This window comes from Motacilla alba, chromosome 28 (genome assembly GCF_015832195.1).
Source record: "Motacilla alba alba isolate MOTALB_02 chromosome 28, Motacilla_alba_V1.0_pri, whole genome shotgun sequence".
Taxonomy (NCBI): Eukaryota; Metazoa; Chordata; class Aves; order Passeriformes; family Motacillidae; genus Motacilla; species Motacilla alba.
In genome coordinates this window covers 3,942,093-3,968,473 of record NC_052043.1, presented here as the reverse complement: position 1 = coordinate 3,968,473, position 26,381 = coordinate 3,942,093, and the positions used below count along the sequence as shown (strand labels likewise).

General features: G+C 52.6%; 1 protein-coding gene across 6 annotated transcripts; it reads left to right on the top strand.

Moving 5' to 3' along the window:
* The first annotated feature begins 2,975 nt into the window (after positions 1-2,975).
* Positions 2,976-24,800, top strand: SCAMP4 (secretory carrier membrane protein 4). Of its 6 annotated transcripts, none has more exons than XM_038163997.1 (8): positions 2,976-3,099; positions 8,775-8,845; positions 9,230-9,283; positions 12,084-12,212; positions 15,853-16,009; positions 18,936-19,037; positions 20,233-20,350; positions 21,393-24,800. In XM_038163997.1, the coding sequence occupies exons 3-8, from the start codon at positions 9,277-9,279 to the stop codon at positions 21,567-21,569; spliced, it is 690 nt and encodes a 229-aa protein (XP_038019925.1). In that variant the 5' UTR covers positions 2,976-3,099; positions 8,775-8,845; positions 9,230-9,276; the 3' UTR covers positions 21,570-24,800. The 6 variants fall into 6 exon arrangements, with proteins under 6 accessions (XP_038019925.1, XP_038019922.1, XP_038019927.1 ...); XM_038163994.1 differs by having other exon boundaries at positions 9,227-9,283; XM_038163999.1 differs by lacking the exon at positions 2,976-3,099 and adding an exon at positions 3,610-3,744.
* Positions 24,801-26,381: the final 1,581 nt, after the last annotated feature.

Sequence of the window (26,381 nt, the reverse complement as noted above, 5' to 3'; positions counted from 1 at the left end):
GCTTGGGAGCCCTTGGCAGCACCTCCAGCCCCTCTGCATCCTGCAGCCCGGGCTCTCCAAGGAGGAGCAGAGCTCTGGGAAGGTTTTCCTGGGGGAATGCTGCCCAAGCAGCCTGTGAGCTGAGGGACAGGGACTGCACCCGGCAGTACCAGGGACACATTTTGGGACAGGGGAGTGGAGACAGCTCTGGGGGGATGCTGCATCTGTGGGGAGGAATCAGGGACAGCCAAGGAGCATTTGGGAGTCATTTCCAAACAGTTCCTAGTCCTGGGAAGGAAAGAACACCCCAGATATACCAGGGCATTATACATGGATGTTCATGGATGTCCTGGATTTAACAAGGATGCCAGGCACTAATCTCTGCTCCGGGACAGGGACAGGAGGCCAGCGAGGGCTGCAGCTGTGCCAGGGCTTGCCATGGAGCTCAGGGAAAGGTTCTTCCCCCCGAGGCTGCTGGGCACTGCCCAGGCTCCCCAGGGAATGCTCCCGGCCCCAAGGCTGCCAGAGCTCCAGGAGCGTTTGGACAGCGCTGCCAGGGGGGCTCAGGCTGGGGTTGTTGGGGTGCCTGTGCAGGGACAGGGCTGGGCTGATCATCCTTGTTAGTCTTTTCTCACTCAGGATATTCCAGGATTCTTTGGATCTCTGCTCTGGGTGCACACAGGGATCCCTGGGTGTGAAGACACATCCTCGTTTCCTTCTGCTTGCCCTGTGGATGTCACCTGGGTGAACATTCCCTGCTGCCCCGCAGGTCACGGCTGTGTCCCCCAGCACGCGGCTGGGCTGGCCAGGAGCTGTGGAGAGCAGGGAAAAAACCAAAAGGGATCCTTGGAGCAGCAGGGTCAGGCAATGCCAGCTCCCACTGCTGCCCTGGGCCATTCCCAGGGACAACATTCCCAGGGACAACATTCCCAGGGCTCCTCCTCCTCCCCCCACCATTTGGGGTTCAGATATTGCAGATAAACCCTGGGCTGAGCAGGGCACAGCTCGTGGAGGTGTTGGGAGAGGCATCACCCGCTTGGGGGTTCCCTGGGGTGTGGGGAAACCGCTGTGTCCCACGTGGGAGCCCCAGAGCCCTGGATTGCTGCACGCTGGCGTTTTGGCTTTCATTTTAAAAAATATTTGTATTTTTTTCTCCCCCCCCCCAAAAATCCCGATTCTTTGGTGTATTTTGAGGAAATGAAATAATAAATTGAAGCATGGCTTTAAACAAAAAATGTTTCGGGAAAACAGCTCCAAGGGAGAAGCTGGGAATTGTCAAGGAGGATTCGGAGCTGAGGCCCGGGGTCAGGAGGGACGGGATCCCAGGGGACAAGGGACAGCAGTCTGGGGTGGCCCGGGCGCTGTCCCCCAGTAACGCTGCCTGTTTCACTGGTCCAGCAGCACTGGATTTACTGGGGCCGAGTGACCTCTGCTGGTTCACACCCAAAATCTTCCCTGCGTGTCGAGGATCCGGATGGGTTTCGGGGCAGCTCGGCGGGCTTGGGGGAAATTTTAGGGCACGTTTTCCCAGAGAGGTCTCAGCATTTGCTCAGCTAGGAGGGATGAGCCTGACCCGCTCCCTGGGAGTGACAGAAAGCACGGCCCCAGCGCTTGGAAAGGAGTTTTAAAGTCCAGCTGGGGTTTTATAAACCTGAATTAATAGGATTTGCAGAGTTGAGACCTTGAACAGGGATCCCTGCTATTTTAAGGAGTCTAATGTGGTGAAAATAAGGACTTAAGGAGCTCTAGAAGTGTTCAGGCTGGAAGGGACCAGAAAAAAAATTAAATAAACAAAATAAAATTCGTCTTTTAGACCAGGCACCTTAGGAAGGGAGGGCAGGAAAGGAAGAAATATTAATTTAAGGACAAAACTATTGTTATTTTTTATAACATTAAACAAAAAGTAGCCTAATGTATGGATGACAACCTTTTCACTGAGGTGTGGTCTGTGGGTACATATTGCACAAAATTTACAGGAAAAAAAATAGTCTGTTTTATAAAGTAAAAAAAAGTAAAAAAAAAATTAAAAAGGAAAACAGTAAAGCAAAAAACCCCACAAACAATAATGTTAATAATGTTGGGAATAGTGATTTTAAATTTTAGCAAAGAGTGAGACTGAAAATGAATCCCTCAAAGTCTTGAATTGGAAAAACTTTAATTTCTTCAGTGCTCTCGGGACTGAGCTGTACCAGAATCAGGGAACGGCTTGGGTTGGAAGGGACCTTAAATCCCAGCCCATTCCATCCCTGCCATGGCAGGGACATCTCCCACTGTCCCAGGCTGCTCCAAGCCCTGTCCAGCCTGGCCTTGGGCACTGCCAGGGATCCAGGGGCAGCCCCAGCTGCTCTGGGCACCCTGTGCCAGGGCCTGCCCACCCTGCCAGGGAACAATTCCTGCCCAAGATCCCATCCAGCCCTGCCCTGTGGCACTGGGAGCCATTCCCTGGGTGCTGTCCCTGCAGGCCTTGTCCCCAGGCCGTCTCCTTCAGGCCGTGGCAGGGCTCTGCGCTGTCCCCGGAGCCCTCTCTCCCGGTGAGCAGCCGGACCCTCTCTCCCCGGTGAGCAGCCGGACCCTCTCTCCCGGTGAGCAGCCGGACCGTCTCTCCCGGTGAGCAGCCGGACCCTCTCTCCCCGGTGAGCAGCCGGACCCTCTCTCCCGGTGAGCAGCCGGACCCTCTCTCCCCGGTGAGCAGCCGGACCCTCTCTCCCGGTGAGCAGCCGGACCCTCTCTCCCCGTGAGCAGCCGGACCCTCTCTCCCGGTGAGCAGCCGGACCCTCTCTCCCCGTGAGCAGCCGGACCCTCTCTCCCGGTGAGCAGCCGGACCCTCTCTCCCGGTGAGCAGCCCCGGCTCCCCCGGCCGTGCCCCGGCCCCGGAGCCGCTCCCCGGGGCGGGGTCGGTCCCGCTCCTTCGGACAATTCTGTCCCTCCCGGCTGCCGTCCCGCGCCACCGCCCCCCCTCCGCCCCGCCCCTCACATGACAGCGGTGGGTGTGCGCTGCGAGGCACGCTGGGAGTTGTAGTTCGCGGCGCGGGGCGCGCAGCGGCGGTGGCTGCTGGCGGGACTCTGTTTCCCAGCGCGCCCCGCGGCGGCCCGGGGGAGCGGGAGCGGGCGCTCGCTGAGGTGGGCGCGGGGGGATCGGGCCGGGGGCAGCGGGCGGGCCGGGGGCGGCATGGGCGGAGGGATGGAGGAGACGGGGGTCGGGGAGGAGGAGCGCGGCTGGGGCGAACTGGGGGCCGGGAGAGGGAGCTGAGGGTCGGGGGAGTGCCGGGGGAGGGGGAGCTGGGAGTCTGGGGGATGAGGGGAGCAGGGGGCCACGGGGGAGGGGCGGGGGACCGGGAGCGGCGGCGAGCTGGGGGTCGGGAGGGATCGCGGGTGGTCTCCGGGGCTCCTGGTGTCGGGGGGGCGAGGGGGGGCGGTGGCACTGCTTCAGCCCGGGGTGTAACGGGGGGTGCCCGGGGAGGGGGCCCGGGGGCTGGGCTTGGGGAGCTATCGGGGACAGGCCCGGCGGGACGGGCCGGCTCCGGGCAGGAATCGGGGCCGGCCCGGGCGGGGGAGGGATCGGGGGCAGCTCCGCTGGGAGCCGCTATCGGGGGCAGCGGGCGGGACGAGCCGGGCCGGGCCGGGCCGGGCCGGGTCCCGTGTGCCGCGGCGGGCGGGACCCCCAGCCCCGGGCTGCTCCCGGGAGCCGCCTCTCGCTCCCGCCTTGGCCCTGGGGACACGGCTGAGGGGACAGGGTGACACAGCGGCCCCGCTCCTGCCGGGGAGGTTTGTGACTCCGGGGTTCTGAGGGCGAAGCTCTCTGGTCTGTGTGGCTCGGGCACCGCAGGTGTGTGTGGTGCCCTCGACAGACAGCACCTGGATGTCGTAGTTTTATTTCCCCTTCTAATTTCTCCTCCTAATTTCTGGTCTCAGCGTTTTGTAACTCTCTCAAAAACTCCGTGATGAAGAGAGCAGTGGGTTAGAAATTAAGCAATTGGTGGATTGATTTATCTGCATTTCAGTGTTATTCTGGACTGATTAATATTTTTGCTGCTGTCTGCAGTCCATTTCTTCTGTATGAGGCCAGTCTGAGCAGGTGACAAGGGGTGGAACAGGCTGGTGTCCCAAGCATGGGTGTTTCTGTGCCTTCTGCCTTCTTGAGCCATCTGAGCTGCTGTTCCTGAGCAGACACGCTTCACTTCTGGATGTGGTTGTACCAAAATCAATATTTGTCTGCTGTGGGTTTTGCATAGGCAAATTAAGGCTCCTGCCCCCCTGCTGAGGCAGCACAGGGCTGTGTAAAGAGGCTGGGGGAGCCCTGAGGGGAATTGCTTCCACATCTGCTGTGTCCTCAGCTCCAGGATGGGGGGAGATAGGGCAGCAGAAGCCCCTGTGTAGCTGGGAGTCCTCATGAGCCTCCTGGAATGCTGTGGGGAGGGGATAACCCTTGGAACTTCACTGTCCCCTGCTCCTTTTCTCAGGGCGCTGCTGCCGTACGGTTTCCCCATTCTCCCTGGTGCTGCTGGGTGGCTTTTGGAGTTGTTTTTTGGCCGGTTGTGTCCCTGCAGGGACGGTGTCCCACCCTGTGAGCGCTGGTGGTGTGTCAGGGAGAGGAAGCACGGCCAAAGCCGGGCTGTGTCAGCTCTGGGTTTATAGTGCTGAGCCGATTGTTTTGGAGTGGCTGCTGCTGCCTTGGGCTCTCTGGGAAGTTCCTGGTAAGAGCTGGGTATCTGGAAGAGGCTCAAACCCTGCCTTTTGTCTTGAAACCAGTGCAGGGCCACCATTTCCTCTCTAAATTCAACTGGAGGGATCATGAGAAAGGTGTTTGCTTGTGTTGGGAGCAGCAGAGCTGCGCTGATTCTCTGCTGGCTGCGTGATTTCAAACCCAGATCTCCAGGATCCTTGCGGGGGTCTCGTTCCTTTTAGGTTCCTCTGAAAGGTCTGGGGTCTGCTGGCTCGGGATGGGTTCTGGAAGCCTGGTAGGCTGATGGTCCTCCCCACAGGCTCAGCTTGAACTGCTGGCAGGATTGTGTGTTGTGCCCGGGTTCCTCCCTCTGCTCGCGTTTCCCTTGTTAAATCCCTGTTGATGAGGGAGTGTGGGCAGTTCTGCTCTTTGCTGGGGTCCTGCCCCTCTGCTTGCTCTTGGCAAAGGGCTCTGGGTGAATCCCTGGAGTACAGCATCGTGTGGAAGCTTGCCTTGCTGCATCTTTGAAGATGGAAAAGCCCTCTGAGGTCATCAGTCCATCCTGTTCCCCATGCCCACCTTGTCCCCAGCCCAGAGCACTGAGTGCCACATCCAGGCCTTCCTTGGGCACCTCCAGGGATGGGGACTCCAAACCTCCCTGGGCAGCCCCTGCCCCCTGACCACCCCTTCCATGGAGAAATTCCTCCTGATGTCCAACCTGAATCTCCCCTGGCACAACCTGAGGCCATTTCCTCTTGCCCTGTCACTTGTTCCCTGGGAGCAGAGTCATCTAATCAGAATGAAAATGCAAAGGCAGTACAGAAAATATCCTAAAGCAAGGACTCAAAAACTGGGGGATTTGTTGGATGGAAAGCTTGGGATATTGGGCTCTTCTGAGATTGGCTGGGACATCTGCAGGGCACGAGAGGAGCCAGTGTCCTGTGAATCTGGTCCTGGGGACATACTCCAGGTCACTTGGTGGGTTTATGGCAAAGCAGGAATGAATTCAGCTCTGCCACCTCCCTGTCACTCTCACTGCTCCTCTTCTGGCCTGGCCTTTGCTTGTTCTCTGCCCCCTCCCTGTGATAGTGGAGAAAACAGCAGGGAGAAATAACAAACTTTTAAAATGACTTGGTATGGGCAGAATAGAGCAGGGGACTGAGGAGTAGCATTTGCAGTAGCAGGAATGCAGGGGATACCAAACTGGGAGGAGCTGCTGACCCCCTGGAAGGCAGAGAGGCCCCACAGAGAGTCCCTGACAAATGGGGGGTGAGCAACCCCCAGCCATGTGACAAGTGACAAGAGCAAATGTCAGATCCTGCCCAAGGATGGGGCAGCCCTGGATGCAGGGACAAACTGGCAATGAGAGGCTGGAGAGCAGAGCCGTGGGAAGGGCCCTGGGGGTCCTGGTCAGTGGCAGGTTGGATCTGAGTCACCGCTGTGTCCTGGCAGCCCAAAGGGCCACCCTGTCCTGGGGGACACCAGGCCCAGGGAGGGATTGTCCCACCCTGCTCTGCCCTGGGGCAGCCTCACCTCCAGTGCTGGGGGCACTTTGGGCACCCCAAGATCAGAAGGACCCAAAGCTGTTGGAGAGTGCCCAAAGGAGGGACACGGAGCTGGGGAAGGGGCTGAGGAGCAGCTGAGGGCACTCGGCTCGTTCAGCTGGAGCACAGGAGACTGAGGGGAGGCTCCTCGGGGCTGCAGCTCCTCCCCAGGGCAGGCACAGGGCCAGGGGCTGAGCTCTGCTCTGGGACAGGGACAGGAGGCCAGCGAGGGCTGCAGCTGTGCCAGGGCTTGCCATGGAGCTCAGGGAAAGGTTCTTCCCCCCGAGGCTGCTGGGCACTGCCCAGGCTCCCCAGGGAATGCTCCCGGCCCCAAGGCTGCCAGAGCTCCAGGAGCGTTTGGACAGCGCTGCCAGGGGGGCTCAGGGTGGGGTAGTTGGGGTGCCTGTGCAGGGACAGGGGCTGGGCTGATCATCCCTGAGGGTCCATTCCAGCTCAGGATATTCCAGGATTCTGTGATACTCAAAATGTGCTTCAAAGCAGATTCCCAGGGGAATTCCTTCACAACATTTTCCCCAGTCTGAGGTGGTGCAGTGTTTCACACTGCAGTCACATTCAAAGGAATCGTGGTGGTGTCTGCCTGGAAAAACAGCACTGCTTGTGTTTGTGTCTTGGTTTGAGAGGGAAGTCGTGTCCCTGGAACTGACACAGGGCATTTTGTCTCCGAGATCCTGGTGAAGAAAAGCTCCAAGTGTCTCCAGTGGACTCCTGAGTCATGTGCATTGGACTGTGAACTTCACAGTTATTCATTGACCACAGATGAGCACAGTGGAAAAAGGAAGTTCACTTCACACCCGAGTTTCCTTAGCATGTGTGGGATTTTCCTCCCTCCACAAGCAGTGGGCTGTAGATGAAGAAAATCTCTGCAGTGGGTTCAGGGTGTTTGGTTTCACCTATTCCCAATTAAACTGAAAATAGGGATCCCAGGTGAATAGGGATCTGATTTACATGTTGGAGAGGGACTGTTCATAAGAGGGTGTAGTGAAGGGACAAGGGGGAATGGCTTCAAACTTGACAGAGGGCAGGGTTAGATTGGATATTGGGAAGAAATTCTTGGGAAGAAGCTCCTCCTTTTACCAGGAGCTGGGAAGGTCAGCACATCTCAGGAGGTGATTACTCAATGTAAAACATGGCCATGTGTGCATATCCTTGCAGAAAGAATTGTTCTTAATGCTGCTTTCTGCACCCAAACCACATCTTTCTATGGAAGGGGGTGCTTCACCCGAATGCTGCTTTATCTGGGGGTTTTATTTATTTATTTGAGTTAAAACCTCTCCACAGCACCACAGGTCTCCTTGAGAGGAGGGCACAGGAAAACCATTGTTTGGCCATGGCAGGAAACCCATTGTGTGGCTCTGTCAAGCCAGGAATGTCCCCCTCAGTCTTTCCTTCTGATCCTTTTTCCAGTGGACAGACACCTCTCTGCAGCCGTAGGACACCAACACTGAAGTGCAGCAGCTAAATAATCCTCTGAAGAAGAAGAAAAGGATTATTTGCAGGCTCATTCTTCAGTGAAGGACTCGTCTCTCTTAGTGCTTTAGTGTAGCTGGTGTTTGTGGGCCATTTGTTCTCCCCCTGAAATTCCCAGATCTCAACTGAGAGCAGCTGCAGAAGGGTGGGGTGAAGTTTAATGGTGTTCTTAACCCTCTTCATCCTTTGTTTTCTATTCACACATGTGAAAAATGCAAAGCAAAAGGTTCCCATTTCCAAACCATCAGTTACAGGAGGTGTTGGGCAGTGTTAGTGTTGAGGGACAGCCCTGAGGCCTCAGCTGTGGCAGGGATGGGGACAGATCCTCCTGTCCACACGCTGGGGCTTCCTAGGGACTGGTCCAGGAAAATAATATGTTCTCCTCTGTGCAAACATATTTAAGCTTATACATCTCTGCAGAGGAAGAGCAGGCTGCTGCTACAGTCCCAGGTGCTGTTGTCTCCATAGGCAGGGTTAGAGTAGCTAAAAAAAAAAAAATAAATAAAAGGCAAAGCAAAAGCAACCCAAGAAAGCAGCTGTGCCAGTGCAAAACTCTGCAGCCTCCAGGCCTTACCCGAGGACAGCACTGAGGTGCAGCAGAACCAGCTGCTGTATATCCTGAGGGATTTGGGTACAGGGTGGCTGATCTGACCCCACTGCTGCTGCAGCTGCTGTCGGTGTTTGTAGGGGCAGGTTTTAGTCTAGACTGCCTTAATTTCTGTCAGACTCCACAGTGCTGGTGTGCAGGCTTGGTTTGTGTGTTCTGTGTTTCCCTTCTGGGATTTGCAGGTAGGGACACATGGTGTTTTTATCCTTAAGGAAGAAGGGGTGGAATTAAAACTCAGCAAAGACCTCTCTGTGTTTTCATCTGTGGGATCAGCTCTGCCAAAATCAGCAGCATGGCTGATGCTGGGTAAACTTCCCAGGACTGGCTTCTGCCAGAGCTCCAGCCACACTCAGTGCTGGTAACAGGAAGAATGAATCTGCATTTGTGCAGAATTTCTAAAATAATGAGGGGTGTTGGGTTTGGTTCCAGCTGATTGTTTTTTTGTTAGCTGGAGTTTAGTGCCCAGCTAACAGGGATTATCTGTTTGTTCCAGGAGTTGGGAAGCACCACAGAGAGCCAGGAGCCAAAAAATCATCTCAACACCTAAATGAGGCATTAAGTCTGGTGAGCTTTACACATTTCTCTTCCAAGGTATGAGCTCTGCTGGGTCCCACCCTGACCTGTGTGCCTGCCCCTGGGAGCTGCAGGGGCTCCCTGAGCCTCCTCAGCCTTTGCCAGGGAGTGCCAGGGGCACTTTTGTTTGCTGCTGGATGATGCAAACCTTCCAAGTGGCTGAATGAGGTGCTGCCAGAGCTTCCTCTGCACAAGGAGAAATCAGGATCCTTTTTGGGAGGCTCCAGCCTTCCTCCTCTGGGTGATGGGCATGAGTGGTTTGTGGTGGGAACCCTGGGCTCGTGTTTGTCACACGCTGGGAACATTCCCATTTCCAGGGGGTTCTCTGGCTGCTGGTTGGTGGCATGTGCTGACCTGATTTTCTTTCTCCAGCAGATCTATTGCTCTGTCTGAAACCCCACCAGGGAACAGAAGTATTAGAAATGGCAGGTAAGAGCACCTCAGGTCCAGCAGGCAGGGAGAGTGGATTCAGAGAGTGTGGTTCAGGATGCTGTGGTGGCTGTAACATGTCAGGAATGTGACCTGTGTCCCTCTCCAAGACCTTGGTGATCCCTAAAGCTCTTCAGCTACTTCTCTTGCCTTGGCCACATTCACTTTCCTGCTGTGTCCTGCCTGATCTGTCACCTGAGGTTTCTGCTCAGGTGATAAAGGTTCAGGTGTGACTTGCTTAAAAGTTTTATGAGGGTGGAATTGATTCAGAAACAAAGTACATGGGAGTAATTCCTTCTTTCCAGAGGCTTTCCACAGTGTTCCTAGCTGTGCTATTGACATTAATCCATCTGAATTACACTTGCAGTGAAATTAGTGACAAAATTCCAACCTTTTTTGAAATAAGAGGAAGTCTGGAATTTGCCTCCAGCTGCTGCTCATGGGTGATGCAGTTTGGTTTTTGAAAGCATGGGGTGCATTTGCTGATCAGATGTGTTGATCCCAGCCTTGATGGGAGAACTGTAGCACTCCAAGCTCTGCAGTCAGACATGAAAGGGGGTATTTTAATATAATTTATTTTGTCTAATCTCAGAAGTAACCCAGAGCAGCTGGGAACTGCAGGTCTCTGGGTGGGAGGAGGTGGGCAGCAGCTGGGCAGCAGCAGAGAAGAGGTGTAATCCCCAGCTTTGTGTACCTAGCAAACAATCCTGGGGGTGTTTGGACCATTTTATGAGCTTGAAAAACGACAAACTGCAGTGGCTGCTTGGTTTTGGCCCCACCACGTGGGAGCTGGAAGCAGCTCTGCTGTCCATGACAACAAATGGGAGAGAGCAGAACCAAAGGAACAATCTGCAGCTTCAGCTGTTGAAGAGGGACAGAACAAAAGTTTCCTCATCCCTCAGAAAAAAAAAAACAACAACAAAACCTTGTGAGAGAATCTGCCTTTACTGTGGTTGATTAATCTTGGTCTTCCTGGCTTCCCTAGAGACCTGTCCTTTCAGCTTTAAACGCTGTGTCCCCTCCCTTTCCCTTGATCCAGCATTGTTAAATCCCTTTCTAGGCTGCAGGGACACACTGTGCAGGAGAAATCCCATTAGGTGTTTACAGCAAACAAAAAATGAATGCAGAGGAGTCCAAATTCCTGTGGACTTTGAAAGCATCTGTGGGCCCTCAGCTCTATGGGATGGAGTCAGCAGTGGTGTTAACCAGTAACTCAAACCAGCTTGGAGGGCATCTGAATGAATGTGGAGTGGGTTTAAGGGAGGTGGGTGAGGAGGGGCTTGATGTTTGTTTTTATCAGGAGAAGTCAAATTGGGCTGGTGACTTCAGACATTATTCCATAGCTACTTCTGATGTATTCCCAGTGGGTGTTCTCACCAGATTTTCTGTGTGAAAATATGCATGAGGGAAAGCCTTTTTCCTTCCTCAAGCCTGGCTGCAGCTCCAGGCTCTTCCCTGCCAACCTTCAAACAGAGCTGAGGAGCTGCTCCTGCAAAATGTCTCCTCAGCCGGAGATAATGGGAAGGGAAGGGGAGCTCTTGTGCTGACAGTTCTTGTTCAGACATTTCCTCTTGTCTCCTGTGCCATTTGGAGGTTTTCCCAGGACATTCTTCATCTCTTCCTCTGGTTGTTTTTAATTCTGTTTACTGGGGCTGAAGGAGGCTAGAGACAATTAGTCACAATGCCCTGGAATCAAACTTTAATCAGCTCTGGAAGGCAAGAGCAAACATTCCCAAACATGTAGGAGCACACATCCAGGCACACACAGACAAATCTGGGAGCTGACAGCAGCAGAGGATTTAGGCATTTAATTACTTGATTTTAAAACAGAAATTCTTCCCAAGGTAGAGTTTTCTTCACCATATAGCTTTTGGCAGCATTTGCTGATTTATTGTCTCCGAATGCAAAGCTTTTTCTTTTTTTCTTTGCCTTTTTTTTCCCCCTATGGCTTAACCTTGCAGGAAAAACTTGAATGTACCCTTTTTCCATTAAAAATCTTTTCAAAACAAGATCATCCCTGACACAGAATCGTGGAATCACAAAATGGTTTAGGTTGGAGGGGACCTCAAAGCCCATCCAGTGCCACCCTTGCCATGGCAGGGACACCTTCCACTGTCCCAGGCTGCTCCAAACCCTGTCCAGCCTGGCCTTGGGCACTGCCAGGGATCCAGGGGCAGCCCCAGCTGCTCTGGGCACCCTGTGCCAGGGCCAGGAATTCCAGGAATTCCTTCCCAACTCTGACTTATTTCGAAGAACTGGATGATTCTTGGGTACACAGTTCCACTTTGGGGATGCCTTCAGGCACCCTTCCGTATTGTCCCAGGCTACAGCAGGTCCTAAGGCCTGGCCCATGGCCAGGACATGCTCCTGCCTACCCAGAACTGGTGGCTGAAGGTCAGTCTGCTTGTCTGGACACTCCCCAGCCTTTCTTTCCTCTTGCTGTGGGTTTCTGAAGGGTTGTAACTGAGCACCTCTGTGCAGCTGTTTCCCCCAGATGTTGCTGAGGCCTCCCCCTCCCAGAGGAAGCTCATCCTGGAGCTTATTTAAAGTTGTTTTTTTCTTGCAGCACCTTTCACACAACTTCACACGGATGTGTAAAGCTGTTAGATCCACGTGATGTTTGTTAGCTCGTTCCTATTCCCCTCTCAGCCTTGTGTGTAGTAAAACAAATGTCCTGGCTGAGGAAGAAAACCAATCTATTTGTGGTCTGGGGAGAGGATGAACATGCAGCCCTGTTGAGAACATGTGGAGGATACAACACATTTCTGCTCCCAGCTGAAATCTGTGCTCTGTGTTCCAGAAAAGGTGAATAACTTCCCGCCGCTCCCCAAGTTCATCCCTCTGAAACCATGTTTCTACCAGAATTTTGCTGATGAAATTCCCATCGATTACCAGTTCCTGGTGAAGAGAATCTATCATGTGTGGATCTGTAAGTTGAATAAAAACAGCTGTGCTGGAAAAAGGTGTTTCTGTACTAAAACCCATAGATCTCAATGACTAATGTGCTTTAAAGTTTTGATGAGGAGCAATGATCCCCCTTAGAATACTCTAATATAAATTTATTAGAGCTTTAACCTGAATTTTATGCTGTTGTGCCTTGAATCCTTGAGATATCTTGAAGAAAGGAGGGTATCAGTGCTGGAAAAGTCTGATAGTACATCTGAGGGAGAAAGCAGACCATGTTTGATACCTTTATTAATGTCAAATGATCATAGAATTCCAGACTGGCTTGGGTTGGAAGGGACCTCAAAGCCCAATCAGTGCCACCCCTGCCATGGCAGGGACACCTTCCTCTATCCTAGGCTGCTCCAAGCCCTGCCCAGCCTGGCCTTGGGCACTGCCAGGGATCCAGGGGCAGCCCCAGCTGCTCTGGGCACCCTGTGCCAGGGCCTGCCCACCCTGCCAGGAAAGAATCCCTGCCCAAGATCCCATCCAGCCCTGCCCTCTGGCACTGGAAGCCATTCCCTGTGTCCTGTCCCTCCAGGCCTTGTCCCCAGTCCCTCTGCAGCCTTTTTATAAACCCTGTTTAACTCCTAAAAGTAGCTACCTTAAGGAAATTCCCAGTTCCCCTAAAGTAAGAGTAATAGGAGAATTTTAGATAAAATAAATCTGGCCCATTTGGTGCTACCTGGCTCCCCACCTCGCTCTAGAAAGGCCAAGATTCCCTCTTATCCCCCCATTTCCCTTCCCAATGGAAGCAATATCTTCTTGCTGCATGCTGGCTCTTCCTTAGCTCTCCAGAGCCCCCCAAACGTCCTGCTGCAGTTGGGAGCTGATCCCGTCCCAGCTGGTGACGTGCTGATGCTCTGTGTGAGCAGAGCTCCTGGCCCTGGGCTCCTGTTGTTTGCCTCAGCCACTGAGGAACCAGGAATGAAAACTGACCATTCTCCTGCAAGGAATGAAATCGGTGTGGCAGGCCTCGGAAACCACAGGGAATGCTTTGCAAGATTAAGAATCTTTTTGCCTTGCTTATCTTTTTTTTCCCCCAAATGCTTGTCATCCTCTTTACCCTTCTCACTGAAGGAAAGCTTGTTTTCTGCCAGCTCTGCATTTGGTGGCGTGGCTTTTATTCCAGATGCACGGGATGTGTGTAGGAGAGAGATTTGTGTGCATAAATAATGGCATAATCCATGGCTCCATTGTTCTTTGGTTATGTGGAGCTGCTGCAATGAGCTCTGTAATTTTCTTGCCTGGAGAAGCTGCCTGTCCCTCCAGACTCACTGGTGCGGTGTCGAAGCTGTAAAGCCGCCTTTGTCCTCCCCTCTCCCAAAACAAAGAGTCCCTCAGTCGAGTTAATGGCAGGCTGGAGGAGAGCCAGGGATTTGGGCATGGCCAGGAGAGCTGCCATCTGCACCAGGAGTTTCACATTTCCATCTCCTGCACTCAGGAGTTTCACATTTCCATCTGCAGTGCACTTCCTTTGAGGGTCTCCCTGGTTTTTGGCGTGGGTTGGAGAGAGATGTGTAAAGGGAAGAAGGTAAACAAGAAAAGGCCAGTTTTGAAAAGTAGAAACACACAAGTCATTGCTGGAAGGGTGATTGCTCATTACTTTAATTGGATGTGAGCACTGGATTAAGGTGGAGGGAGGTTTGGGGAAGGTTGTACCAGAGCTCCCACTGCTGGAGAACAAACTCTGACCTGAGGCACAGGGAGAGCCAGAAATTTCTTTAAACTTTGCAGTTGCCCCTGGCTTGGTGTTGTTTTGTTGGGTATTTTCAAATAAGTCACTTCTGGAGAATAAATAGCTTCTGAAAATGGATATTTGAAGTACAGTTAATTGGTGTGTAAATGAAATAACATTGATTCATGGAATTCTTGAATGGTTTGGGTTAGGAGGACCTTAAAGCCCATCCAGTGCCACCCCCTGCCATGGGCAGGGACACCTTCCACTGTGCCAGGCTGCTCCAAGCCCTGTCCAGCCTGACCTGGGACACTTCCATGGATGGGGAATCTACAAACTGTTAGTTTAAATACATAGAATTAATTAATTTAAATAACTAATATTCTTCCCCCCAACATTAAGACACATCGAATCCCATTGTGTACGAAGCTTTGTTAGCCACTCAGAAGACATTTTCTTTGCAGTAAAACAATGTTTTATTTTACTCTCAGGCCACGTGTAAGTCAGAAGTAGCAGCTGGGTGTAGGTTTTGTTCCCCTGACTGTGTTGTCAGTATGATTTTGTGCCATAAAACCTTGCAGTTGTTTAGGACCCCCAGGCTGTGGGCAGCAGGTGGGTCAGTGCCAGGAGGACCAAGGCAGTGGTGAGCAGGGGAGCTGCAGGGAGTGGAGTGGGGCATGGGCAGGACGCATTCATTCCCTTGGCACAGGTGAAGAGAAATTCAGGGGTTTGATTTTGCCTGAGTAACTGAGGCCAAGGTCCAGAGTGTCACCATGAGTTCATCACCAGGCTGTGCTGCAGGGCCTTCGGTGTTTGGACCTTCCACCTTCTCCTTTCTCTGTGCTTGTTGATGCACGTTACCACAAAGGGTTTGAAGAGTCACCACCAGTTTTCCAAAAGAGAAGCTTGTAAATTGGCCTCTTTGAGCCTGGCAGAGCCTGGGGGGATGCAGGGACAGCTGAACCCCCTTTCCAGGGATGTGAGCTCCAGGAAAATGGGGGAGCAGCATCCCTTCGTAGACTGCTACCTAGTGCAGCACTGCTGTGCCCTGGGGGCCTTTGTCAAATGTTCCTTTTTATCCAAGTGACAGGAACAGGGATGTGAAAAGGCCTCTAAGCCACCCCTGTGGTCCCGTATTCTCAGCTTGATTGGAGTTTGTTTATCCCCTTGCTCAAGGCAGCACTGCCAAGCCCCCAGGCTGATATCCAGGCTTCCTCAGAGTTCCAGGGAAGAAGAGAGAGAGCCTGCAAGGCACTGAGCTGGCTCAGAGATAGCTCCTGAGGCAGCCCCAGAAGCACAGAGTCATTCAGAGGCAGGGGCAGGACTGGGATCATCCCCCTCTCCTCTCACAAAGGGGTTTTGCTCTAAATGGAAATTAGACCTTGCTTATACTTCATAATAACACCAGCCTGAGTCTTGTATTGGTCACATCAGTTGCTACCTAAGCTCTCCATGCTTTGACATGTCATAAAAGATTCCCTCACCCCTGTGCTGCAGGATCCCTCTGGAGCTGGATGTTCCTGTGCTGCCAGCTCCAGGTCACACAGGAGCCTGCGCCTCGCTCAGAGCAGCTGCACTGCTGCCCCAGGGACTGTTCCCACTGTAACCCTGGGGGCTTCACAGAGTCCTGGGGTATCCTGAGTTAGCAGGGATCCACAGGGACCATCAGTCCAGCTGATGTTAATGGTGTTAACCAAGAGACCCCAACAACCCCACCCTGAGCCCCCCTGGCAGCGCTGTCCAAACGCTCCTGGAGCTCTGGCAGCCTTGGGGCCGGGAGCATTCCCTGGGGAGCCTGGGCAGTGCCCAGCAGTCTCGGGGGGAAGAACCTTTCCCTGAGCTCTGTCCCAACCCCCTCACACAGCCCCAGCCATTTTCTTTTGTTTCCTTTTCTCCCGAAGTCCTGGAAGTGCCCCACCCCACGTTCTCTCCTGTGCCCTCTCCCCAGTTTACTGCATCACGCTGGCCGTGAACCTCATCGCCTGCCTGGCCTGGTGGATCGGGGGAGGCTACGGGGCCAACTTTGGCCTGGCCATCCTCTGGCTGATCCTCTTCAGCCCCTGTGGCTACATCTGCTGGTTCCGACCTGCCTACAAAGCCTTTCGGTGAGTACCAGCCCACGAGGTGCTTCTGGTGCAGCTCCCTCTGGGAGTTTCCTCAGTTGTTGCTGGGGAGTGCTGCTGGGGCAGATCTCACTGGCTGGGGTGGAGGTTCAGCACCTCGTGTCTGAATGTCTTGTTTACTTTCAAAATGAAGAAGAATGTGGCTACTTCTAAATGTTAGCTGCAGGACTGAGGGTCACGTAAGATTGGAGGTGAGCAGTTTGGCACTTCTAAGAGGGTTAAATTCATATTTTACTTAAATATCTCAAACTTAGCAGCACCCTCATCTCAGTGCAGCATTAAAATAGGTACTAATTTGGTAAAGCTTCATTGAGGCTTATTTTGATGGAAGACTATTATTAGTTTTTGAGAACTCTTCTGATTCCTGTCTCCAGCTACTTGAGAGCTTGTCTGCTTAGCTTTTTAGATAAAAGCAGTTCCCTGGAGTCAGTCCTTCTGAAACTCTACAAATATTTAAAGCCATCCTACATTTTTGCTTTAATTAATAATCATTTGCATTTGCTGTGGACCACGAGGCATCACTCAAACATTAATGTGTAAAGCCTGGCAGAGCTGGGGGGGGCCTGAGCAGTTCCCAGCCTGACACAGGGAAAGGAGGGGCCTGCCCAGTGCCACCACCACACCCTACACAGCAGTCAGGGGTTTGCCCTCTGAAGGTAAAGCTGTTCCTGGTAGGATGCTCTGGATTTTGATTATTCACCAGATTCTGTGATGAGCTGGTTTGGAGGACAGCAAAAGCAGCTGATGGAAATGGGAAGTGACAGGTGGGTCCTGTCTAGCCCATGATGAATTAATTGTTTAAATGTGCTTCTGAGCTGATGCTTTGTGTGCGCACAGCACTGGATGCTGGATGCTGTTAAATCACCAGTGGCATCATGGAGTACAGGGGAGGGTCATTTCTGCTAGAAAGAGAAGGGTTGGATTTGTCTCAAAGTTCCAAGAGACGTGAAAATCCCAGCTCTGAACTCTTGCCCTGTGGGGCTGGAGTTTGTCCCCATCTCGAGCTCAGAAGCCCCAGGGCCTCCAAGTGCTGGAGCTCTGTTCAAAGAGGAATTTCCACTCTAAAGTCTGGGAAAAATTACTCCTCCCTGCTGACCTCCCCCAGGCTCCACAAGGGCCGTTTCTCATTATTCCTTGAACGTTGTTTGGATGTGTTTATGCAATGAATGCTGAGAGGTCCCCGAGGTTACTCTGTGCAGAGACTTGCAGTTAAAAAAAGACTCAACCCCAGGGACAGCGTGGGGAGCCCAGGGATCATTCCCTGGGACAGCAGTTGGACTGGAAATCACTGCAGAGGGGCAGCACTGTTGGGATCACAGGTGGTGATTGCAGAGGCAAAATCAGCCCTGCTTGTCCTGGAGGAGGCCACCCTTCAGTGCTGGCACCCCGTCCTGTGAGGATGCTCCTGTAAAACCTTCGTCATCCCGCTGCATCCCAAATTCAATTAGCCGCAGAGCTTTGGTGCTAGGGCAAAGCTGTAGTAAATCTGCACCAGAAAGCTGGATGAGAAATCACCTTTTCTCTGTATCCCCACTAATTCCTGCAGATCCTTTCAAATGAAGACTCCTCCAGCCCCTTCAGGTCGGAGTTGCAAGAGTCTGTTTGAAGGCTCAGCCTCGAGCCTAATCCTTGTTAATTGGATTCTGCCAGGCACCACTGTCAGCAGGCCCTGCCTAAAGTATTCCTTTCTCAATGCTGCACTCTGAGGTGGTATTTGAAGGGTGGGATTGTGAGGATACTCAAGGATAACAAATCTTCCAGAGCCACCATCTGTGACAGACACCCAGACCAACACGGGCAGCTCTGAGAAGCGTGGGTCTGCCTGGAGGCTTCTCAACGTGCCTCACCTCCCTCATCTCCTCCCAAGGCATCAGGGGCTAGAATTATAAAACTAACAACCATCAGCATAACAAAAATAATTAAAATAATAAGCATTTAAATACTTTCAGGGTTTAAGCAGGAGCTGACAGTGATTGGAGCTCTTTTCTTACTCTCCTTTGCACCAAACTGCCTCACAAGCACCTGAGGCATTTTCTGTAGATCTGTAAATAAATCATTGGCCCTTTGAGTTCCTTGGAGTATGGGAATCATTTGTATCATTAAAAATGATAGTTTGAGGAACTTCAGATGTGCCTGATGTGGCTGGTTTGATGGGATGAAGATGTGTTGTGGCAGAGCCCAGACATGGGCAGGGCAGTGCTGGGCCCCAGTGCACCCATGACAGAGACTGTGAATGTCTCTGGTCATCTTGCTTGGGGTCATTTTCATGCTAATTATTGTACCTGCATAAACTCAAGGACCTCACCTTTACATCCTGAGAATGGGGAGCCTGCAGAGATGGGAAGTGTGCCTCTGCTTTCAGGGTACCACCCACCTCTCTCACGGCTGTTTTCCCTCCTATGATGTCCCAGTGCTGGATTATTTACCATGGCTGTGGGAACATGATGGCAAGCAGACACTGAGACATTCCCAGCTGGAATTCTCCTGCTCAGTGATCCTTTCTAGTGTATGGACAAGCTCTGCCTGCCAGCATCAGGCCCCTGAGTGTCTCCTTGCCAGGGCAGAGCTGGGCAGGTGTCAGGCTGGGCTGACAGTCGGTCAGAGAATGATTCAGACTCTCTGTGTAGGAGACTCGTGTCCCTCAGCCTCTCCTGTGTGTCATCATACGTGCAATTCCTTGGAGAGGGCAACTGCAAGAGCCAGATTATTGGGAGACAGTCTGTGCTGCTGAGTCATGGAGCTGTGTGCTCTCACTGCCAGGGAAGGGGGAGAAGCCTCCCAGCACACAGCCGTGGGGGGAACCCTCTGGAGCCACTGTGGAGGGTTTGAATGTGGTGGTGGGGTCAGACATGGGTGTGGAGCAGCACAAGGTGCCAGTGCCCCCCTGACCTCCTTTCTTCCTCCACAGGTCAGACAGTTCCTTTAATTTCATGGCCTTTTTCTTCATCTTTGGGGCGCAGTTCCTCCTCACGGTCCTGCAGGCGATTGGCTTCTCTGGATGGGGAGCGTGGTAAGTGGGAATGTCCCAGCAGGCCCAGGAGCTCTGGGCTGTGGCTGCTTCCATGGGCTTGGAGAGGCTGCTGGGAGCCTGTAGAAGGTGGAGAGGAGGAAGCTTTCTGATTTCCCCAGTGGCATAGCTGTATCTGCTCTTGGGGTGCACCATTCGGGTTTCATTGCTGTGTTGGGCAGAAATCAAGGCCAAGTTGGATGGGACTTGGAGCAACGTGGGCTAGTGGAACGTGTCCCTGCCCATGTGGTCTGGCTGGGCTTTAAGGTCCCTTCCAGCCCAGATCATTCTGTGATCTTCACCTGGTTGCTCTTTGTAGCCTCTTCCCTCAGCGTCCATTTCTTTTCCCATTTCTTTTACTGTGTCAGGCTCAGCACTGCCCTCAGTGCTGGCAGCACACGGTGAGCTGAGTGTGGTGACTCATTGTTGGCCTATGAGAAGTACTGTGAGAGTTCTCCTAAAATAAATGGGAGCTTGTTAGTGTCTGTCCCTGGTTGGGTTATAATTGTTTGGCATTTTAACTTCCTGTCTACAGAGACTCGAGAGCAATTCCTGCTGAAACTACAAGTAATGGAAAGTCTTAGCAATCCATTTAACACCCTGGTTTCAGAATTGCTGATGCCTCACCTGTTTTTTGCCAGGAAAGGAATGGTGATGGAGTATAAATAACAGGACCCTGGTGTTCCCTGCTTCAGGTTCTGGTCTCTAGATGCACAACCAAAAGCAGCTTGGGAATATGTCTTGTCTTCCCAAAATCCATGCAGCTGGCTGTCCCTTAAAGCTCTCAACTGAATTAGTGAGGGATGCTGGCAAGTGAGAGTTGAGATCTTAGGGAAATACCTGCATTGAATTCTGTCAATTGTCTTCATTGTTCATTCCATTTTCAAGAGCTTAAAAGCTGCCTTATAATTTCTGGGTTATGAATCACAAAAACAGAGAATGCTTTGGGTTGAAAAGAACCTTAAAGCCCATCCCATTCCACCCCCTGCCATGGGCAGGGACACTTTTCACTGTCCCAGGCTGCTCCAAGCTCCATCCAGCCTGACCTTGGACATTTCCAGGGATCCAGGGGCAACCCCAGCTGCTCTGGGCACCCTGTGCCAGGGCCTTATAAGCACATAAACAGTTTTTGTGATAACAAGGACACTTTGAAAAGCAGATTATAATGGTACTGTGTCTCTTTTTCTGTTTCTTCCAGTGGATGGTTGGCAGCCATCACCTTCTTCAGCACCAGCGTGGCAGCTGCTGTGTTCATGCTGTTCCCTGCCATCATGTTCACCATGTCAGCAGTCGCAATGCTCATCTGCATTGTAAGGGTAGGTTCTGCTACTGGAAGGTGTCCCTGCCCATGGCAGGGGAGCAGAATGAGATGAGTTTTAAGGTCCCTTCTATCCCAAACCATGCTGGGATTCTGGGATTCTTCAGATCTCTCTCTACCTTGGAGAATCCCTGCTGTGTATCACAATAATGTGAAGAGGCAGCTCAGCAGCCACCACAAGCCATCACTGCTTTGAAAGGTTGCACAGTGCAGTCAGTTGATGTCTCTCAGAGTTTCTGGAGGACAAATCTAGACAGCACAAGACAGCTCAGGCTGGAAATTGTCACAGTGTCATGTGGTGATGTTGCTTTGTGTCATGCAAAGCAAGCTTCATGTGGAGGAACCTGAGGCTCTGTGAAGGCAGGAGGATTGGATTGGATATTAGGAAACATTTATTTTTCACAGAAAGGATTGTAAAATGTTGGAACAGGCTGCCCGGGGTAGTGGTGGAATCATCATCCTTGGGAGTGTTCAAAAAATGTGTGGATGTAGCCCCTGGGCACATGGGTTAGTGGTGAACATGAGGGTGGAGCTGGGCTGATGGTTGGAGTTGCTGCTCTTGGAGGTTCTTTCCAGCCTCAGCAATCCTGTGATTCCATGATTTGTTGCTCCTTGGGATGGTCAGTGGTGAAGCATCTGCAATGGGGACCAGGTGACAGGGTGGGAATTGGGTCTCTGCAGAAACAAGGACTCTGTGGGACTCTCTGGAAAGCTTTGGCAGGCAGGGGAAACAGAAGCTCTGTGGAAGCAGTGGTGTTGGACTCTGTTGGAGAGGTTTCAAGCCCCTGGCCTGGGCTGGCTGCCTTGCTGTGGGATCCCCCACCTGAGTTCTGGGCATGCAGCTGGAACGTGTTCAAGTGTTGGGTTGATATTCTCTATCTGCACCTCTGTTCACTGTATCACTGCAGTTTTTGTGCTTTGTTCCTCAGAACTGCAGCTCTTCACAGAGACAGGAACAAATCCTGTTCCAAGTGGCTGCAGGGGCTCAGCTCTGGGCTCCTGGTGCTGACTCTCCTCTTGTCCTCCCTTTTATCCCTTAGGTACATAAGATCTACCGAGGGGCTGGTGGAAGCTTCCAGAAGGCTCAAGATGAGTGGAACAGCGGCGCATGGAGGAACCCTCCCAGCAGGGAGGCCCAGTACAGCAATTTTTCTGGGAACAGCCTGCCAGAGTATCCCACAGTGCCCAACTACCCCTCTGCAAACCAATGGCCTTAAGCAGAACAGCTGCAAACTGCCTGGAGTCTCTCCTTTTTGGTCTTTTTATTCTTGCTCTTGGAAAAGATCATTTGCATTCCCCCCCAAGCACCCCACTCATCTCAAGGACCTTCCTGGTTCTTGTCTCCCGATCCCTGCGGAATATCCGTGCTCTCAGCCCTTCCCACCTCGCTGCACTGCACGGCCATGGCAGAAAGCTTTTTGTTTGCCTTGAGTCACCAGTATTTGCCTCGTTGCAGACTGAGAACAAACCCTTCACTGCCCTTGCTCGAGGGAATCCTCTCCTGACCATCCCTGGAAAAGGCTCAGCTTCCCCACGATGGCAACACTCCCACAGCTGCTCCTGCCCCTGCTCCTGCTCAGCTTCCATGGAATGCCCCGCACAGCACCACGCCGTCTATAGCAAAAGCAATCAGAGCATTAGTAGCAACTGGTGTTTACTCTCCTGGATGAATAACGTGGAATTTTTCACTCTAAGGGAAATGCAGCACTTAAATTATTTGGTACTGGTGAGCCCGAAGTGATTTGTGAAAGCTCCACCCTCCGTGGGAGGATCCCTGCAGGTAACAGAGGTGCCCTGGGTGAGTCCTCGGATGGGAAGTCCCCACAAGTCCTCCTTTGGCTGGCTCAGACTGCTGTGATGGTACAGCTCTTGCTTTCCCTGCTTCCAAAACCTCGTGCTGGATCTGTGTGTTCCAAAGGTACAGATTCATCTCCTTAGGTTCATGATTGCTTGCTAAAGCCTCGATCAAAGCCCAGTGGAAACCAGTGCAGAGCTGACAGTGGGCCTTGGTGATGTTCACCCTGGTACAGGGACTCAGCACAAGATTTCCCAACCATGGAACTTCCAGCCAGGTTTTGTGCTGGATGCAAGATAATGATTGATCTCAGTGCTGCAGCCCCAGTGTGGTTTGGAAATGCTTCTGTTACAATGAATAGTTTAATTCTGCCTTCTGCTGGTGTAGCTGAACTCCAGATATTACACTGGGGCCTGGGAGACCAAGGGAAGCTTGTTAGTCCTTCTGGCTGCTGTTGGCTCTGTGGCTGGCAGGACTTCCATGAGAGAGAGATTCCTGCCTTTCTCCAACGATCAGCTGAAGGGAGGATGAAGCTGTTGAGAGGGATTGTTTTCCCTGAGATTATCCTCCACCTTGTCATTCATCTCCATCCTGTGCCTGAGCCATCCAATTCCCTGTGTCCTACAGCGATCCAGGCAGCGAAGGCTGTGGTTTCCTCTTCCCCCTCAGTCTGCTGTGAATTTTTTTTAACCTGCCCAAACTGGAAGGTCAGTTCCAAATTTTTTTATAGGGAGTAAGTGTTCCAAGTCTTTGGCTCTCAAAGTTTTGGCCAATGATCCAGAGTGCTCTGTTTGGGAGACCTGGAGGGGTTGGGCACCCTGGGGATCAGACCCGGAGCCTGCTGCCTTGGCAGGCTGTTAGTGGGGTTATTCCAAATTCCCAAATTCACACTGAGCAACTGGGAAACAAAACTGGCTCCTGGAAAGGGACAGGGACACGGTCCTAGCTAGGTGGAATTGATTTGCAAGTGGTCTTTTGAAATTTTTTCTCTATATGTGCCTTATCTAATGAAATCACAGTTCACAGAGGAGAGCTCCTGCTTCCCCCTCGCCCCTGTAGAATTCCCTGTTTCCCTATTAACTCATCCTGTCTCACTGTAAATAATGAGGGAAGCACAGTCTGGAGTCTGCATGACCCCTGTGTTACCAGGGCCAAAACAAAAGCAACCCCAGATTTCCCCAAATTTCTGTTTACAGCCACACTGACTCCTGCTGCAGGAGCAACCCTCCCCTGGCTCTGGGGCGTGGAATGTGCTCCCAACACCAGGGGTTTTTCCTGGAGAGTGTGCAATGTGCTTGGGAGGACGAGCTCTTGGAGCCTTCTTAAGAGAACATGACCTGATGGCATTGTGAAGCTTTTAGGTGCCTTTGTGTAGTGTCAAGTGTGATTTTAAGTGTTCTTTGTCGCTTGCCATCGGAGTGATGAAAGAACTGCCTGGCGTTGACTCCCTGGAAATACGATGGATGCACCACGGGGTGAGGGCTGAAGGTGGGACTGGCCACACCTGGGAGCCAGGACATGGTGCACCCGTGTCCCTCAGTCCTGCCCCTTGCCATCCTCTTGCCAAAATTCTTCAAAACCATTTGATTCCTGCCCCATTTCAGTGTGTCAAGTTGGAGGTTTTGAAGGAACCAAGAGGAGAAGCCTTGCTGGGGGCTCCACATCCTGCTTCTCTTTGGGATTTTCCCCTTGGAGAATCTGGGGGCTGTGATGAAGCACCCACCCTCAGTCACACTGGAAATGTTTGATGCAAGGAGAGGGGATGCCTGGGAGCCTGCCCACCAGAATGGACACCAAAATCACCCCCCATTGGCCTGCACTGCCTGAGATCCCTGCGGAGATCAATGCACCTCCAGGTGGGAACTGCCATCCCATCCCCTCCCTCCTCTTTGATGCCAGAAACCGTAATTCCAGAAAGTCCAACACGCTGCCTGAACAAATGGCTTAATTATTTTCATTTTTGGACTCCTCTGTATGTTTTTAAGTGTTTACATTAGATTTCTAACAGTTCTTAACACCATTAACCCGGCCCTGGCTCCTGGTGTGGTCAGGCGTCACGTGGCGTGTCTGTGTGTGATGTTTCATGTCACCTGTGGAGCTCTGGGTTTTGTTTGTGTTTTTCTCCTGATCACAAGACAATAAATGCTCATCCTGTGCTTGATGAGGAGAACTGGCCGCATCAGAGAAGTGTCTGTTCCTAGGTAACCAGAGTTATCTGGCAGAGGGAAATGGCAAAATCTCTCTGTTCCTCCAAAGTCTCCCACTGCATGTTGTTTTCTCTGTGAAAGAACAGCACACTGATGGATGAGGCTCATCCTCTGTGCTGGGGACTAGTGTGAGTGCCTTGTTGTGGTTTGTACTCTTTAGAAATGCAGCTTTGACCAAAGGTGCTGCCATTGTTCCCATCTTCTAACAACGGGATTGGAGAGCAGAGGTGTGGAGAAAGCCCCGTCTCCCAAGCACTGGGGTCATTTCTGTGGCTTTTCCAAAGTGCAGAGAGCCCCTGGCAGTGCTGGTGTCTGCTTTCCCCAGGTATTGCCTGGAAGGAGACTCTTACCCCTGGAGTAAATGGGCTTGGACAGTGAAGGTGAGTGGAGTGGAATCCCTTTAGCATGTGGCTGAATTTATTGCCCAAAATGTTCTTCCAAAGCTATCTCAGAATCCCAGAATGTTTGTGTTGGAAGGGACCTTAAAGCCCATCCCATTCCACCCCCTGCCATGGCAGGGACACCTTCCACTATCCCAGGTTTCTACAAGCCCCAGTGTCCAGCCTGGCCTTGGGCACTGCCAGGGATCCAGGGGCAGCCCCAGCTGCTCTGGGCACCCTGTGCCAGGGCCTGCCCCCCCTGCCAGGGAACAATTGCTGCCCAAGATCCCATCCAGCCCTGCCCTCTGGCACTGGGAGCCATTCCCTGGGTGCTGTCCCTGCAGGCCTTGTCCCCAGTCCCTCTGCAGCTCTCCTGGAGCCCCTTCAGGCCCTGCCAGGGGCTCTGAGCTCTCCCTGGAGCCTTCTCTTCTGCAGGTGAGCAGCCCCAGCTCTGCCAGCCTGGCTCCAGAGCAGAGGGGCTCCAGCCCTGGCAGCATCTCCGGGGCCTCCTCTGGACTCATTCCCACAGGCCCATGTCTTTCCTGTGTGGGGGCCCTAGAGTTGGACACAACGCTCCAGGTGGGAGTATGGACATCACCATATTGTGGTGTCATACCCCAGTTCTACTCCATGGCAGATATTTAATCCTAGCAGAGCCATTTCCCTCACAGCTGTTGAGTGACATCTGCTGATCTCGGTGTCTTCCCTGTCTCCAAAGCCCTGGGCCAGGCTCCCCCTGCCTGGCCCTCACCATCCTTCTCCCTCTGACAGTGGTTCCCTACAGCTGCTGCTGTGCCCTGATGCGTTGAGCACGAGGATGAATTGGATTTTCCTCAAATTCTTGCTCCAGGGCCTCAAAATCTGAGCATGAGGCACATTTTAAGCTCCTGCTCCAGCTGTTGCTCGAGCGGGACCTTGGCACTTGGAATGTGGGGATTTTTTTGCCTCTGCTGCAGGAGGACCGGGCAGGGTTTGTCAGGAATGGGGGTGGTTGTGCAGCCAAGCTCCGACCCCCACCCTGAAGAGCTCCCAAAAAGCTCTGGATTGCTGGCATCAGGGTGTGAGGGGCACTGTGAGGGCCTGGCTTTTCCTTTTCTCTGGTTCTTGCTGTGTTTCTGTCACTCTGCAGTTCCAGCTGGGAAGGTGCTGCCACGCACCCTGGAGCAGCTCATTCCTCATTCCCCCGTGCAGTCACAGTGGTGCCTTTGTGTTGTCTGCTTGTGAATGAGCCCAAACTGTCTGGTGCCCACAGGAGAGGGCCAGGGCTCCTGGCTGGATGGTTTCCCAACAGAAATTCCCTGGATTTTACTTGCTCTCTGTGCTGGTTCCGTGGCATGAGCTGCTCGTGTCTCTGCAGGCCTTTGGCACGCTGTGCGCTCACCGCTGGAGATCTGCCTTGAAATAAAATCCCAACTCTTTCTTCCCCACTCTCCTGCTCCAGAGGGTGGTTCAGTTCTCCAGCCAAACGCCTGAACAGCTTGTGAGTTCTCAAAGTGTGTGAAATCACCACAGAATTGCAGTAGGGGGGTGGGATGGGGCAGATAGGAAAGGGAGGGTTCCAGGAGGATTTTATCCTCTCCAGGAGTGACTTCATCTTCCTCAGGGGTGGTTTTATCCTCTCCAGGGTCAGGACATGTGTCACAGCAC

What these genes read in the sequence shown, in the direction of transcription:
- SCAMP4 (XM_038163997.1), top strand. An exon ending in CCTGCCTACAAAGCCTTTCG is followed by an intron (nt 16,010 to 18,935) that starts GTGAGTACCAGC and finishes CTTCCTCCACAG; the next exon opens with GTCAGACAGTTCCTTTAATT. An exon ending in TTCTCTGGATGGGGAGCGTG is followed by an intron (nt 19,038 to 20,232) that starts GTAAGTGGGAAT and finishes TGTTTCTTCCAG; the next exon opens with TGGATGGTTGGCAGCCATCA.